This window comes from Bombina bombina, chromosome 1 (assembly GCF_027579735.1).
Source record: "Bombina bombina isolate aBomBom1 chromosome 1, aBomBom1.pri, whole genome shotgun sequence".
Lineage (NCBI taxonomy): Eukaryota > Metazoa > Chordata > Amphibia > Anura > Bombinatoridae > Bombina > Bombina bombina.
This window is the reverse complement of record NC_069499.1, coordinates 1,290,643,879-1,290,662,079: the sequence shown is the minus strand read 5'-3', so window position 1 is coordinate 1,290,662,079 and position 18,201 is coordinate 1,290,643,879. Positions and strand designations below refer to the sequence as shown.

The window sequence follows — 18,201 nt, the reverse complement described above, 5'->3', positions numbered from 1 at the left end:
ATAGCAAAGGTGACACCAGAGCACACTACTTCAAGAAACACTCTGCGTTAAAACTTCCTGAAATTGCTATAATCACAGGCAAGAGGTAGGCACTGTCTTAAGTTCAGTTGTAGCTGTAATTTAAATAGACAGCTAGGTGGTTGTCTTATTTTCCTAACTCCTTTAGAAAAGTGTACAGAATTATAGCAAAAATTGCTAACCTGACTGGTTGAAGCTGGTAGTCAACAGCAACACCACTAGCTGTTCACGCTCACCACTTCCACCTAGGGACAACATTGCTGGCTTCCCTCTGTTTGGCCAGTGTGAGTCAATGCTGATAACTGGTTACTGCCTTGTCAGGGGGAACTAGTCCCTGGAATCGGAAACTTTAATAGTTTAAACAGATAGCAACTATATGTACCCCTGTTTTCCCCCCTGTTAAAGTTTACTTTCACTGAAAACTTGTTTAAATTGTTTAATTTTTATTTTAATTAGTGCTTTGGGTATCCTGGTTATAATCCACGGATCACTGATATTCCCCTATGAACTGGAATGGTTCTGAGGGTCCTCATAGCACCTGATGGGTCCTCTGACATACTGTAACATATCTCAGCCTAATATCACTGTCCCTTTAAGACTGCCTTCCCTGCTTCTGACAATCATGCTGGTTTGGGCAGTATTTGCATTCAGCTTGCCTGCCTGATTAATCATTCATGCACCTGATTTCCTAAGCTTCTTTTTAAGTCTTCTCAGGCCTAATGTGCTTTGAATTAACTTTGAAGTTGTGATCCTGAACAGAGGTCTGTGACTGTTGCCTGCATGAATTCAACCAAGTTATTCAAGCTACAGCCTTTCCTATGTCCTATGCTTAAAATCATCAAATCGCAAGTATCCAAATAATTCCATTTTGTTACCTGGACACTGCTACTTAAACCCTGAACTTTATTATAAATCAAGTATACTTTTGGTTATCATCACTCTCTAATTATAACAACAGCATTTTACTCAGAACTTTATAACTATTCTCTGCAACAAGTTGTCATAGCTGAAATATCCTTCTACAAATATGTTAACATATTCAGAACTCTGCATCTATGTGTTCAGTTAAAAGCTTTCATGTGATTCTCCAATATATGCACAAACAGTAATTGATGCCTTAAACTTTCAACTTGACTAAACCTGTGCTGCTCTACTTATTACTGACATACAGCTATATATAATATTATGTACTGTGAACCTGCAACAAACCTTAGTATGCATATATATGCACAAACAGTAATTAATGCATAAAAGTTGCAACTTGTCTATCACCTGTGCTGCTCTGCTTAATTCTGACATACAGCTCTATATAATATTATGTACTGTGAACTTGCAACAAACCTTAGTTTGCATCTAAGTGTCAATCTTCTACCAGTTTACTCTAAAGCCTGAACATTCTACATTGCTATATTTTTCTCTCATTAAATCCTGCAGCTACTCCTATTAAGTAACTATAAATCACAGTGAAGTCAGAATATATTGTATACAAATTTTGCACTCTCCATTTATTCTACAATAACTTCTAGCAACTATGAATCACAGAATATCATCTATCCACGTCCAGGATACTCTTCTCCGGGTCAGGGGTCGGTGTCTTCAAATCCCTACCACTGCCCCGAGGGTCTGTGTCCTGAGCGCATGTACACCGGATCATGACACATACTCTAGATATCAGTAATACTGGTTACCTGTCGACATGCACCTACATATGCCACCCCACATAACAATCAGATAAGTCTAAACTTCTGGGTGCTAGAAGGGGGACAAGAAGTCCTGAACATGTAATAATATGTTAGAGACTAATTTTCATTCTTCTAACTATAGGATATTTAAAAAGCCAAGTGATTATGCCTGCAAACGTTATATCGAATTACCTTCAGTATACTGCTTTTTCCACAATTCTACAGCTTCACGCTTTTCATTTCTTAAATTCTTAATCTTCAATTTCATTGCCTTTATTTGCTGCTTCAGTTCGTGCATTTGCTTTGATAGCTCTTGATTTGCATTTGTCAAAAACTGATTTCTTGCCTGTAGTTTCTCAGTTTCTTTCGTTAATGCAGCAGATAGCACCTGAGTTTCAGCCTCCCTTATATCTAAAAAATGAGATACAGCTTGAAAAAAAAACCTGGAAAATACCTTACTATAATTTGTAAACAAACATAAGTTTAACAGTTATTGGGTTCATAATATTAAAGACAGTCAACACCAAAACCTTTGTTGTTTTAAAAGATAGATAATCCCTTAATTACCCATTCCTTAGTTTTGCATAACCAACACAGTTATAATACATGTTTTACCTTTGTGATTACCTTGTATCTAAGCCTCTGCAGACTGCTCCCTTATTTTAGTTCTTTTGACAGACTTGCATTTTAGCCAATTAGTGCTCACGCCTCGGTAAATTCACGTGCATGAGCTCAATGTTATCTATATTAAACGCATGAACTAACGCCCTTTAGTGGTGAAAAACTGTCAAATGCAGAGGCGGCCTTAAGGGTCTAAGAACTTAGTATATGAACCTCCTAGGTTTAGCTTTCAACTAAGAATACCAAGAGAACAAAGCAAAATTGGTGATAAAAGTAAATTGGAAAGTTGTTTAAAATTGCATGCCCTATTTGAATCATGACAGTTTTTTTTTACTTGACTGTCCCTTTAATGTTTTATAAGATAAGAGCTGGGCTTAAAAACATAAATTATGCTTACCTGATAATTTCATTTCCATCTGTGGGAGGAGAGTCCACGGCTTCATTCATTACTTGAGGGAAACAAACACCTAAGCTCTAGAGGAAACTGAATGAAAAAAAAACGAGAGGGCAAAAGAGGCGGACCCTAATCTGAGGGCACCACAGCCTGTAAAACCTTTCTCCCAAAAGCTGCTTCCGCCGAAGCAAAAACATCAAACTTGTAAAACTTTGTGAAAGTATGTAAGGAGGACCAAGTAGCCACATTAAAAATCTGCTCCACAGAGGCCTCCTTCTTAAAGGCCCATGAAGAGGCCACAGCCCTAGTTGAGTGAGCCATAATCCTCTGGAGGAGGCTTATGTCCCGCAGTCTCGAATGCCAAGCGAATCAAGCTCCTCAACCAAAAGGATAGGGAAGTGGAAGAGCCTTCTGTCCCCTGCGCTTCCCCGAATACACAACAAATAGAGATGAAGTCTGCCCGAATTATTTTGTGGCCTGAAGATAGAACTTCAAGGCTCGAACCACATCCAAGTTATGAAGCAACCTTTCCTTAGGAACCACTATCTCCTGTTTGATGTTACGATTCAACACAACCTTGGGAATAAATCCCAACCCAGTGCGAAGAACAGCCTTATCGGTGTGAAAAAACAGATAAGGAGGCTCACATTGCAAGGCCGCCAACTCAGAGACTCTCTGCATGCCGATGCAATAGCCAGTAGGAATAGATCCTTCCAAGAAAGTTTTAATGTCAAGTGAATGCATAAGCTCAAAGGGAGCCTTCTGCAAAATCTTAAGTATTAAATTTAAGCTCCAATCGGGAGCGGAATTTCCAAAGACAGGCCTGATCCTAGACAGAGCCTGAACGAAGGACTGAATATCAGGAAGCTCCGCAAGCTTCTTGTGTAACAGTACCGATAAAGCCTAAATCTCTCCTTTTAAGGAACTGGCGGCAAGTCCCTTCTCCAACCCATCCTGGAGGAAGGACAGGATCCTGGATACCCTAACCTTATGCCAGGGATATCCAAGTTCCTCACACCAGGACAAGTAGGTCCTCCACACCTTATGATAGATGCGACGAGTGACCGACTTCCTGGCTTGAATGAGAGTGTCAATCACTCTCTCAGAAAATCCTCTCTTGGCTAGGACTAAGCATTCAATCTCCATAAAGTCAGCCTCAAAGAATCGAGATTTTGATGTAGAAAGGGACCCTGAGCCTGCAGATCCCTGCAACAAGGAAACCTCCATGGAGGAGACTATGACATCCCCACCAGATCCGCAAACCACATCCTCCGCAGCCACGACGGAGCAGTCAGAATAGCCAAAGCTTGCTCCTGCTTGATGCAGGCCACTACTCGAGGTAGAAGTGGCAACGGTGTACATATGTAGACTAGCTTGAACTCCCAAGGCACCGCCAAGGCATCAGCTCTGCCTGGGGGATCTCTGGACTGGGACCTCTATCTGAAGTTGAGTCTGGACGCCATGAGATCTATCTCCGGCGTCCCCCATCTGTTGCAGATCTCCGCAAACACCTCGGGATGTTGAGACCATTACACCAGAAGAATAGATTGTCTTCTGAGAAAATCCGCTTCACAGTTGTCCACATCCGAAATGTGGATCACTGAAAGCGAACAGTTGTAGGTCTCAGCCCATTCTAGAATCCAAGAAACTTCCCTCATGGCTAGGGAGCTTCTCATACCCCCCTGATGGTTGATGTAAGCCACAGAGATAATGTTGTCCGATTGGAATCTGATGAATCGGGATGGCCCTAGGAGGGGCCAAGCTCTCAGAGCATTGAAGATCACTCGAAGTTCAAGAATACTGATCGGGAGAAGCGACTCCTCTCGAGTCCACCTGCCCTGTGCCTTCCTGGCACCCCAAACAGCTCTCCATCTTGACAGACTTGCATCCGTGATCACAATCTCCCAGGATGGTCTCAAGAAGGATGTCCCCTGGGACAGTTGGCCCAGGCAGATCCACCAAGAGAGGGATTCCCTCATTCGGTTGTCCAGTGAGATCTGTTGGGATAGATCTGAGTGATTGACATTCCATTGTCTCAATATGCACAACTGAAGAGGTCTGAGATGGAACCTGGCAAATGGAATGACATCTATGCTGGATACAATGAGCCCAATCACCTCCATATACCGTGCCACAGATGGCCTGAAGGAGGTCTGAAGGGCAAGACAGCTGGACGCAATCTTGCAACATCTCTGATATGTAAGGAATATCTTCATGGATATGGAATCTATGATAATGCCCAGAAATTCCACTTTGTTGCTGGGAACCAGGGAACTCTTTCCCTTGTTTATCTACCATCCATGGGATCGAAAAAGGAGAAGAAGAGTCCTCGAATGGTCCTCCGCTAGACTGCATTACTAAGCCTGGACCAGGATGTCGTCCAGATAAGGTGCCACTGCAATACCTCTCGCTACCGCGAGCAGCGCTCCCGGAACCTTCGAAAAGACTCTTGGGGCAGTCAACAGACCGAACGGTAGGGCCACAAACTGGAAGTGTTGGTCTAGAAACGCAAATCTTAGGAATCTGAAGTGATCCTTGTGGATTGGCACGTGAAGGTAAGCATCCTTCAAATCTATTGTAGTCAAACTGTTCCTCTTGAACTAGGGGCAGAATGGACCTGATCGTCTCCATCTTGAACGATGGGACCGACAGAAACTTGTTTAGGCACTTTAGGTCGGGCGAAACGTGCCCTCCTTCTTTGGGACCACGAAAAGGTTTGAATAATACCCCAGACCTCTTTCCGCTAGAGGTACTGGTACGATTACTCCGAGAGAGGAGAGATCCCTCACGCACTCTAGAAAGGCGTTTCCCTTCTCTGGGCTTGAAGATAGGTTTGACAGAAGAAATCTGCCCCTGGGTGGATGAGTCTTGAACCCTATCCTGTAACCGTGGGCCATGACCACCAAAACCCAAGGATCCTGAACGTCTCTTATCCAAGCCTCCGCGAAAAGCAATAGTCTGCCACCTACGCGATCCAGAGACGGATTGGGGGCCACCCCTTCATGCTGATTTTGTCTCGGCGGGCTTCTTGCTCTGCTTGGCTTTGTTCCCTTGGACTGCTCAATTTTCACGGCAGGTTGCTGGCGTTGGGACTTGTCCGAACGAAAAGGACGAAAAGTAGACCCCTAAGGCTTATTCTTCTTATCCTGCGGTAGGAAAGCACCCTTGCCTCTAGTGACCGTGGATATAATAGAATCGAGACCTGGACCATAGAGAACCTTCCCCTGAAACGGGAAGGGATAGTAATCTAGGCTTGGAAGTCATGTCAGCAGATCACGACTTTAACCACAGAGCCCTACGGGCTAGAACAGAGAACCTTGATGTCTTGGCATTCAGGCGAATAATCTGCATATTTGCATCACAGATAAAAGAATTAGCCACCCTTAAGGCCTTAATTAATTCTTTCCTGTATCTCCTCGAGGGGAAGTCTCCACCTCGACCATAGCTGACAGAGTGTCACACTAGTAGGTAGCAGCTCCAGCCACCGCAGCCACTGCCGCTGCCGGCTGAAAAACTAACACCGTGAATTGAAACAAACATTCTTCTCAACATGGATTCTATTTTTTTATCCATGGGCTCTTTGAAAAATGAACTATCCTCGAGCGGGATAGTTGTACGCTTAGCAAGCGTGGAGATAGCTCCATCCACCTTAGGGACGGCCCCCCACAGCTCAAGCCGAGAGTCCGGAACAGTTTTTTAAAAGAAGTAGAGGGAGAAAAGGACGACCAAGTTTCTCCCATTCGTTCTTAATAATATTAGCCATCTTAATGGAAACCGGGAAGGTCTGAGGTACCACCCTGTCCATGTAAACCCTATCTAGATTAGGGATCGAAGGTTCCTCCGGAAGTTTTGGTTCCGGAACTTCCAACGTAGCAAGCACCTTTCAGCAAAAAGCGCAAATGTCCATCTTAAACTTAAAGTCTGGCTCCTCCGCAGCCGGAGGTTTAGATGTTGCCGATTCCGACCCAGAGAGAGCGTCCTCCGAGGATTTGGAGTCGTCTTCATCAGCGGATAATCTGTCAGAGACATCCAACGCAGTAGATGACCCCTGGGACAGATAGCTATGTTTCACCTTTCACTTGCGCTTAGCAGGGCGTGGTAAGGCATTGAAGGCTGCAGTGACCATCTTTTGCAACTGATCAGCGAAATCTGGCGGCCAAAGGGCCCCTACCGCAGGAGGATTAGTAGTGCCCTGGGTAGCTGAATGTGTAATCGGAGATGAATGAAGGGAAGGCACCTCGCGGGACGGAGAGCCCTCAGAGGTTGACGGCTCGGTTGTACTAAATATCTTATTCTTTTTAGATATTGCAATTTTATCAAAGCATGTGAAACATAGTTGAGTAGGCGGACCTACCGGAACCTCCTCACAATAAACACAGGTATTAGATCTGGTTAAGGAGGGAGTACCCTCTAATATATCAGAGTTCTCCATAGCTTGTGCCTTTATTACAGACTAGATAGAATTAAATGGCACCTTTATATCCCAATGGTCGAGGCACTCACCACCTCCTATGACCTGGACCACAGAGAAACCGTTTTGTCTCCTGCAACCGCCGATCAAGAAGAGGAAGTTAAAGAGGCCACACCCGGTCACATGGAGAGCCATGCAGGACCGCCCCTGCACTATAGAGAAAAACGCGCCAAATAGAGGCCGCGTCGAAATCTCTCAAGAAACCTGACTGTTCGCACATTGCCAGAGTCTCATCTCACACATGTCGCAGCAACAAACACAATAAAGAAAATTATGCATAAATCCCCCCTGTTCATATAACCCCCTTTCCGGGGATATTAACCCTTGATTCTATACAGATAAAAGCAGACACACTATGACCCTGTCTTCTTGCGTTATCATATTTGTATAAATGAAATGATCTTACCAGAATCTATGCCGTGGAACAGGAAAACGGCCTTTCAAGTGTGACAGGGTAGTAGCATCGCTCCTGACACGGACTTGAGTGCAGAAAGCAGGCAGCCAAACTCGTCAACGCCGATTGCTTAAGGAACTGTTAAATCTGAGTCGGGATGGTTTCGCAGAAAGACTCTTCCTGCATCTCCGGACTCTAACTTTCACCCATGCTCTCACTGAGAGGCTGACAGGACTACTTAAAACTCCAGTCCCATTCCGAAGAGTACTACCCTCCATAACAGACTACTTCAAATCTTCCGACACTTCTCTGCCAACCACCTGTGATGAAAGGCAAAGAATGACTGGGGGATGAGGGTAGTTGGGGAGGTATTTAAGCCTTTGGCTGGGGTGTCTTTGCCTCCTCCTAGTGGCCAGGTTCTTAATTCCCGCAAGAAATTAATGAAGTTGTGGACTCATTTCATTAAGATGGAAACTAAACAGATAATCTAAACTTTTATTTAGCTATAAACATCCATATTGCTTTATTTGTTGTTAACTGTAATTGCTGCTAGAAATTGTCATGAACGTCTGGGTTATAAAAACCCTAAACAGAATTGAACTGAATTTTATGCCAGGTATGTTTTTCTCAAGGGAGAATGAGAGCATCATGATACTTGTATAATAATGCAGGTTACAGGTGACCCAATCACAGTTATACTTATATGAATGTTACACCCAATACACTAGTTCAACTACTGGACAGACAGACAGACAAGGGGACACCAAATGAGGTAACTATAGCAGAACCAGATATCATGACCATATTTCATCCAGCTCATGTGAGCGTAACCTAAGAGGATTCAAAAACAAAATGTATGCTTACCAAATAAATTCCTTTCTTTCCTGGCAGGGAGAGTCCACAATTTCATTCATTATGGTTGGGAATATCAACACTTGGCCACCAGGAGGAGGCAAAGACACCACAAACAAAGGCTATAAATATCCCTCCCACTTCCCCTATCCCCCCAATCATTCGCCCGAGGGAACAAGGAAAAGTAGGTGAAACATTAGAGTATAGAGGTGCCAGAATATGAATTGGATCACAGCTGACCTCATTCAAATGTACCAGTTTCGGGACTCATTGTGGTCAAAGTTCAAGCATGCTGGCTCTATGAACAATCACTGTGTATATATAGACAATGGCGAAATATATGCACTAAATAAACAAAATTGGCCAAGGCCCAATATTTCTGTGAAAAGCTGAACAATAACATATCAAACCCTAGAACGTTTTGGAAAGTCATAAATAACTTACACACTCCTCCAATCCACTCCCAACCCTCCACTGTCAAAGTGGACAACCAAACCCTGCAACTTCCCTTAGAAGTAGCAAATGCCTTTAACAATTATTTTGTCAAATGCCCCACCACTCTGATTAACTAATAAATTACAAGCATCCTGAAACTACAAATGTGGATCAGGCCTCACTAAATCTGCAAAGACCCAATATAGAGAAGTTTAATTTTAGACCTGTATCCATCAATGTCATTAAGAAACACCTTAATATTCTAAAAATGAAAAACCTGTCTGGACCTGATCAAATCCCAGCAATGCTGTTGAAGCTCAGTGCGCCGGAAATTGTTAAACCTGTCACAACCCTAATTAACGAATCCTTGGTGTCTGGATACATAACCAAACTTTGGAAGACTGCAAGAGTAGTGCCTATCCATAAAAGTGGCGAGTTAACCTTGGTTACTAACTATCGCCCAATATCATTGCTCCCAGTATTGTCAAAAATCTTAGAAAAATGCGGCCATGCGCAACTATGTGAGTATTACTAACAATCTAACTATCTGACCCCTGATCAATCAGGTTTTTGCCCGAATCACTCCACTACAATTGCCCTCCTAAAAGTTTGCAATGACATCCAAACTGGCATGGAACAAGGAGACCTAACTGGAGCAATTTTCCTTGATTTTGCAAAGGCCTTTGACACAGTGGACCACGACATACTACTGCTCAAACTAAAAAAAAAAACCTCAGGTATTGATGATCGTCCGCTAACCTGGTTTCGATCATATGTATCAGCTCGATCACACTATGTCTCCATTTCTGACAGCGACGCCCTACCTCTCCCAGTCACGTGTGGTGTTCTCCAAGGTTCCATTCTCGGCCCCCTACTATTCACATTATTTATAAATGATCTGCCTAATGTCTGCAAATCCTCAACTGTACACATGTACGCAGACAACACAGTAATCTCTGCAAGCAAATCCGATCTGCCGCAGCTTGAGGCAGGGCTCCAAGACCAGTTCACAGAGGTTAAAAAATGGATCTCAAAAAACAAACTCTTCCTAAACAGTGACAAAACTGTCACAATGGTCTTTGGAACGGTACCTAAATTACACAAACTACAAAATTCCCATCTACGCATTAAAACAAAATCAAATGGCACACTGATCGCAGTCCACTCTTTCAAATACTTGGGTATGTTGTTAGACCACAATCTATCTTTTGGCCTACACATCAAAAAGCTTGCATCTAAACTCTATCCAAAACTAGGTGCCCTGTACAGAAACAAATCCTGCCTCAGCCCTACAGTAAAGGAAAAGATTGTACAGCAAATGCTGATGCCAATCATGGATTATGATACATATCCATAAACTGGCTGTCGCTGGAATCCAGATGCACCCTCCATCTTTCCAGCCTTGTATTTAAGAGCTTTTCTGGGAAGCTCCCACCCTACCTGAGCAGAATGCTCTCCACGGCTGTGCCAACCTCCTATAACCTCCAATCCAGTACCAGCACATTATTTAGTTTGCCTCAATACAAAAAGAAAGAAAGCAGCTCGATCCTTCTGTTCAAACCTTCAACAAGCCTAAAATCCTTAAGAGAACCCTCTCTACAAATCTCAAAACAAAATGCACCTGTCATGGTTGATTATACATTTACTACCTGTTCTATGTTAAATTTTGCATATATTATGTATTAATATTGTTTTTATATTTTATTGTACCCTATTGTATCAATGAAGTGTTTTGTGGACCCAGGACATACTTGAAAACGAGAGAAATCTCAATGTATCCTTCCTGGTAAAATATTTTATAAATAAATAATATAGGAGTATGTCCTTTTGACATAAATGTATTTAAAGATAATTTGTGCAATAAACATAAAACATTTTAATATTAGCCAATTTTAGCTTAATATTGGCTAAAATTTTAGCCGGGTGGGTGGTATGCTCATTGAAAAAGGTCCTGGAGAGAACACTGCAACACATAAATTGATTTACACTTGAAATGTGTGACAAAATACATTTCTCGGAAATATATTTTTTTCTGCAGCAGCAGTAAAGAAATTTCAGTAAGCCTCTGTTGCTACCATGGCAATATGTCTAATTACCCAATCAAAGATCAGTGCACAATTAAGAGCAACAATATGAATGGAGCATATCCATTTTAAAAAAGGGATTCTAGATCCTGATACCTTTTTTTTTACAAAGAAAAAAAAAAAAAAGGAATAACTAGTATTTTATGAAGAAAAAGAACAATTTGAAGCTCATTAAAAAGGAACAAAGCATAGTTTTACTTTACCTGTTTTCATTAGTTCTGTGCGTTTTCTTCTTGGAGATGTAATATTTGGTTCTCTGTCTGGGCTTGGAATAGGAGATTCTAAAGGAACATCTGCTTTAAATTCTGAAATAAAATGCAGATATTTGAAATAAGTTCATGAGGCAAAATTAAGAAAACTAAAACTAAAGTCAAACATCATCAAAAAGGTAACAGACAGTTAACCCCTTAATGACCGGACCATTTTTCAATTTTCTTACCCTTAATAACAAAGGCTATTTTTACATTTCTGCAGTGTTTGTGTTTAGCTGTAATTCTCCTCTTACTCATTTACTGTACCCACACATATTATATACCGTTTTTCTCGCCATTAAATGGACTTTCTAAAGATACCATTATTTTCATCATATCTTATAATTTACTAAAAAAAAAATAATAAAATATGAGGAAAAAATTGAAAAAACACACTTTTTCTAACTTTGACCCCCAAAATCTGTTACACATCTACAATCACCAAAAAACACCCATGCTAAATAGTTTCTAAATTTTGTCCTGAGTTTAGAAATACCCAATGTTTACATGTTCTTAGCTTTTTTTGCAAGTTATAGGGCCATAAATACAAGTAGCACTTCACTATTTCCAAACCACTTTTTTTCAAAATTAGCGCTAGTTACATTGGAACCCTGATATCTGTCAGGAATACCTGAATATCCCTTGACATGTATATATTTTTTGTTAGAAGACAACCCAAAGTATTGATCTAGGCACATTTTGGTATATTTTATTCCACCATTTCACCGCCAAATGCGAGCAAATAATAAAAAAACTTTACATTTTTCACAATTTTAGGTTTCTCACTGAAATTATTTACAAACAGCTTGTGCTATTATGGCACAAATTGTTGTAAAAGCTTCTTTGGGACCCCCTTTGTTCAGAAATAGCAGACTTATATGGCTTTGGCATTGCTTTTTTGTAATTAGAAGGCCGCTAAATGCTGCTGCGCACCACACGTAAATTATGCCCAGCAGTGAAGGGGTTAATTAGGTAGGTTGTAGGGAGCTTGCAGGGTTAATTTTAGCTTTAGGGTAGAGATCAGCCTCCCACCTGACACATCCCACCCCCTGATCCCTCCCAAACAGCTCTCTTCCCTCCCCCACCCCACAAATGTCCCCGCCATCTTAAGTACTGGCAGAAAGTCTGCCAGTACTAAATAAAAGGAGTTTTTTTTTTTTTTTTTTATAAAAAAAATAAAATATTTTAGCTGTGATGGACTCCTGCCTTAGCCCCAACCTCCATGATCCCCCCCCCCAGCTCTCTAACCCTCTCCCCTATCTAATTGCGGCCATCTTGGGTACTGGCAGCTGTCTGCCAGTACCCAATTTGCACAAAAACAAAAGTATTTTTTGCTTTTTTGCTTTTTTGGGGGGTTTTCTGTAGTGTAGCAGCCCCCCACAATACCCCTACCCCCCCTCCCCCTCCCAGATCCTTTTATATGATTTAAAAAAAAAAATCTTTTCCCCCCCCCCCTCTTCCCTCATTGGTGTCAGTGGCCGCGCACGCGCGCCCCCCGCACGCTCCCGGCACCCGGCGTGCACATTGCACTTCTAGGAACCGGATGCCGGGTAGCGATGGGCCGCCCACCCACCTCCCTGTTGCGCTCCCACCCACCAACGAACTACCGGTGCAGAGAGGGCCACAGAGTGGCCCTCTCTGCATCGGAGTCTTCTAAAAAGGTATTGCAGGATGCCTCCATATGGAGGCATCACTGCAATACCCTGAGAGCTGCTGTAAGCGATTGCGATCGCTTCCAGCACTCTCCTAGACAACTGACGTACCAGGTACGTCCATTGTCATTAACTACTTGTTAATGCATGACGTACCTGGTACGCCAGTTGTCATTAAGGGGTTAATAACAATGGGAAAATGTAAAACTTAAATTATGCTTACCTGATCATTTTCTTTTCTTCCACAGCTGCATTCATTACTTTTGGGAATTCAGAACCTGGCCACCAGGAGGAGGCAAAGACACCCCAGCCAAAGGCTTAAGTACCTCCCCCACTTCCCTCATCCCCCAGTCATTCTGCCAAGGGAACAAGGAACAGTAGAAGAAATATCAGGGCGAAAATGTGCCAGAAGAACAAAAATAACAGACGCCCCACAGAAAAAAATACGAGCAGGAGCTGTGGACTCTTTCCATCTGAAGAAAAGAAAATTATCAGGTAAGCATAAGTTTTTCTTCATAAAAGGAAAGAGTCCACAGCTGCATTCATTACTTTTGGGCAAACAATACCCAAGCTATAGAGGACATTGAATGCAAAAACGGGAGGGTACAAGAGGCGGCCCGGTCTGAGAGCACCAGGCCTGAAAACCCCTACCCAACAAAATCCTGCTTCGTCCGAAGCCGAGAACAACTTTGAAAAAAAGGAAAAGGCCCAAGGACACGGACCCGCAGATAGTGCACAAGCCTTGCTAGAGACCGCAGGAACTAGACTCAACTGAGTCAACAGCCTCCAAGAGACAACGTCGCCCAGCAGTCTGTCTCCAAACAACACATCCCTTACTAAAGAAAGGGAACAAACTACCGTATTCTTCCACAAAGAAGAAAAGACATGGGGAAAACATGATTGTACTTGTAAAGTGTGGCTAATTGCCCCTTAAGGGACTCAAGGCGCTGCTCATGTTATCAACCTCAAAAGGAGGAAAAGCTGAGTAGACCTCGCTGGGGATAGAACTTGCAACCCTCGTTTGCTACAGGTCACCACAGTGCATTAGTATGCTGAGCTAGCTGAACAGCTAGCATAAGGAACTCCAGAAAAAAAAAAAAACTAAAAAGGGCACAAACACAGAGCAAAAAACCCAAGAAACCAGGTCAGGCTAACAGAGACCCAACCAGTCTCATAGAAACAAGGGGAGGCAACGCCCAGACCCCAGAAATACAGAAACCATGGGATAAGACTGGGAGTCTGAAACAGAGAGAGGATCTTCCCCTAACACAGTGCAACCACAATCTAGAAAGCAACTGAAGGCGAAGGTCTCCAAGCCGCAAAAAGGTAGCTCAGAATACCGAAATATTCAGAAATGAAACCTGGTGCAAGCTCAGATAGGTCTTACGAACAACACCTGAAGCAAAATCACTGCACGCTGCAGTCATCTAAAAATGACTCTGAAACTTAAATACTTGCGGGGCAAGTAGAAAGCAGCTGAAGATAAGATCCTTCAGATTGCTAAGTATCCACTAACCAGCGGATAACGTTGCAGGCTATCTAAGAGCCGCCAGTCCTTCCCACAAATCTTCATGGAGAAAGGAGAAACCTCAAAGAGGCTTACCATACCTCGAATGTTCCAAGGACAAAATAACAGAGCAATAGATCTCAGATCCTGCTCACACACCGGACCAGCCCAAGCGACAGACATGTCCGATAGACAGGGGAGACAGAAAGACCCCAACCACAAGCCCCCAGGGAATGTAGAGAAAAAAGGGGGACTCACCCACCCCAACAGAGCTCGGGTGCTAACCCAATCCGCTCCTCCAAAATAAAGCACTCCCAAGGAGAACCCCCTAGGACCTGGAACAGATAAAAGTGCAATAGATTCATAGGAAGAAAAGTCTCCACGAATTTCGGCTACAGGGCTAACAACCTACTGCATCCAAGCATCAAGGCAGGGTCAGTAGAATGTATAAAAAATAGCTTTATTGTGTGCACATTTAAAAGCAAAAAAGAGCCGTAGCTCTATACACTGACAGTAAGGGGTATCAGTGCAGCACCAGCAGACATGTTTCGTGTGTCTCACACACACTTGTTCACTGCTCTCAGCAGTGAACAATTCGTGGAGACTTTGGTACTTATTATTACGCCCTGGACAGAGGCGTGTCGGCTGGGCTCCCTACTTCCGGATTTGAGGTCAGCAGCTGCTGCAAACAACGGATTCTACGTCACACGCTGAAACAACGCTACTCAAGCTGCCAGACACGCCTCTGTCCAGAGATCAATTTCCAACAGGTGGAAAAGAGCCCACAGAGCAGCAGATGCTGCCCCTTACAGAAATAAGCCACCTGATCCAACCTCCTACACACAGGGCAGGACAATGACCCTACAAAGCGAGGAAACCCCAGCTCATAAGGAAGACACACTATCCCCTCAAAAGGGAAGGGCACAGATAAGAACAGCGTACATGTTCACAAGACATGAAGCCATAGTATGATCAAAACACGAACTGAATGAAAAATCATCCAGACACCACTGTTACAGAGAAAAAACTCCCCATGAAAAGGAGCACACTCCATTCGAAGGACAAGTCAGGCCTTAAAGTTTATAACCAGTACCCAAATGTGGATGTGAACTCTGGCCTTCCTGCTTGCAAGCCCAATGAGCTAGCCCCTATGTCGCAACATAGGGTCCCTGAAAAAACTGGGTTGTCCTGAACCAGTCCACAGGATCATAAGTCTCGAGACATCGGAGAAGGATCCAAGACAAGAACCCTGGACCCAGAATCATCCTAGAACGAACAAAACCCCCAGGGAACACAAGATACCCCGTCTGAAGCAATCAGACCTCACAGGGGCTGAGAACCGGGGAACCCTGAAAACGGGTACAGGACTCAATCGTAATTCCAAGCCCAAAGGGAAGAGAATACCCTTGGACGGAGGTGAACAGCCCCCCCCCCCCAACAAGGTGCTAGGCCGCGACAAAGTCAAGTAATTTCTCTAGAGCCCAAAGGCCCCAAGGGCAACACAAGGGAAATGAGAAGCAGAACAGAGTCAGTCGAAAGAGAGAGCAGAAAGGAAAGGTTAGTCTCCATAATCCTTTCAGGTTAACGTTCCAGAGGACCACACCCAAGGGAGAAGAATGCAAAGCATCCCAAACCCAGGTAGAAAAACATGCCCTAAGCAGAAAGCTTGGAAAAAGAGACAACACCTCCTATCGCCCCTGATATGGAGACAAATAACTTCCGAAGGAAGACAGAGCCTCACGACCTTCACTTCCTAGTGAAGCAGCCAAAGCCACCAGAAAAACAGAATTTATGCTTACCTGATATATTACTTTCTCTTGTGATGTAGAGTCCACAGATTCATCCTTTACTTGTGGGATATTCTCCTTCCCAACAGGAAGTGGCAAGGAGAGCACACAGCAGAGCTGTCCATATAGCTCCCCCTCTAGCTCCACCCCCCAGTCATTCGACCGAAGGTTAGGAAGAAAAAGGAGAAACCATAGGGTGCAGGGATGACAGTAGTTTAAACAAAAAAACTACCTGACTTAATAGCCAGGGCGGGCCGTGGACTCTATACATCACAAGAGAAAGTAATTTATCAGGTAAGCATAAATTCTGTTTTCTCTTGTAAGATGTATCGAGTCCACGGATTCATCCTTTACTTGTGGGATACCAATACCAAAGCTTTAGGACACGGATGAAGGGAGGGACAAGACAGGTACCTTTAACGGAAGGCACCACTGCTTGTAGAACGTTTCTCCCAAAAATAGCCTCCGAAGAAGCAAAAGTATCAAATTTTTAAAATTTGGAAAAAGTATGAAGCGAAGACCAAGTCGCCGCCTTACAAATCTGTTCAACAGAAGCCTCATTTTTTTTAAAACCTCATGTGGAAGCCACTGCTCTGGTAGAATGAGCAGTAATTGTTTCGGGAGGCTGCTGGCCAGCAGTCTCATAGGCCAAACGGATGATGCTTTTCAGCCAAAAGGAAAGAGAGGTAGCAGTCGCCTTCTGACCTCTCCTCTTACCAGAATAGACAACAAACAATGAAGGTGTTTGTCTGAAATCCTTAGTTGCTTGTAAATAGAACTTTAAAGCACGAACCACATCAAGATTGTGTAACAGACGTTCCTTCAAAGAAGGATTAGAGCACAGAGAAGGAACAACAATTTCCTGGTTAATATTCTTATTAGACACAACCTTAGGAAGAAAACCGGGTTTGGTACGCAAAACTACCTTATCTGCATGGAAAACCAGGTAAGGTGAATCACACTGTAAAGCAGATAACTCTAAAACTCTTCGAGCAGAAGATATAGCTACCAAAAACAAAACTTTCCAAGAGAAAAACTTAATATCTATGGAATGTAAAGGTTCCAACGGAACCCCTTGCAGAACTGAAAGAACTAAATTCAGACTCCATGGCGGAGCCACAGGTCTATAAACAGGCTTGATTCTGACTAAAGCCTGACTAAACGCTTGAACGTCTGGTACCTCTGCGAGACGTTTGTGTAAAAGAATAGACAAAGCAGATATCTGTCCTTTTAAGGAACTAGCTGATAATCCTTTCCCCAATCCTTCTTGGAAAAAGGACAATATCCTGGGAATCCTAATCTTACTCCATGAGTAACCCTTGGATTCACACCAAAAAAGATATATTCGCCAAATCTTATGGTAGATTTTCCTGGTGACAGGCTTTCTAGCCTGAATCAGGGTATCAATAACAGACTCAGAGAAACCACGCTTTGATAGAATTAGGCGTTCAATCTCCAAGCAGTCAGACGCAGAGAAATTAGATTTGGATGCTTGAAAGGACCTTGTATTAGAAGGTCCTGCCTCATTGGTAGTGTCCATGGTGGGACATATGACATGTCCACTAGGTCTGCATACCAGGTCCTGCGTGGCCATGCAGACGCTATCAGAATCACCGAAGCCCTCTCCTGCTTGATTCTGGCAACCAGACAAGGGAGGAGAGGAAACGGTGGAAAAACATAGGCCAGATTGAAGGACCAAGGCGCTGCTAGAGCATCTATCAGCACCGCCTGGGGATCCCGGGACCTGGACCCGTAAAGAGGAAGTTTGGTGTTCTGACAGGATGCCATCAGATCCAATTCTGGAGTGCCCCATAGCTGAGTCAGCTGGGCAAATACCTCCGGGTGAAGTTCCCACTCCCCCGGGTGAAAAGTCTGACGACTTAGAAAATCTGCCTCCCAGTTGTCTACTCCTGGGATGTGAATTGCTGAGAGATGGCAGGAGTGATCCTCCGCCCACCTGAATATTTTGGTTACTTCCGTCATTGCTAGGGAACTCCTTGTTCCCCCTTGATAATTGACGAAAGCTACAGTCGTGATGTTGTCCGACTGAAAT

The 18,201-nt window shown here is 43.5% G+C and overlaps 1 protein-coding gene across 1 annotated transcript in view; it reads right to left on the bottom strand.

The window, feature by feature from the left end:
* CEP89 (centrosomal protein 89) overlaps positions 1 to 18,201 on the bottom strand; it is an 805,336-nt gene that overhangs the window by 703,920 nt on the left and 83,215 nt on the right. The window contains exons 6-7 of the mRNA XM_053701611.1: positions 11,155 to 11,256; positions 1,893 to 2,111 (exon numbers count right to left, since the gene is read on the bottom strand). Of these exons, the coding sequence (XP_053557586.1) occupies positions 1,893 to 2,111; positions 11,155 to 11,256 (321 nt within the window). The remainder of the gene's footprint in view (positions 1 to 1,892; positions 2,112 to 11,154; positions 11,257 to 18,201) is intronic.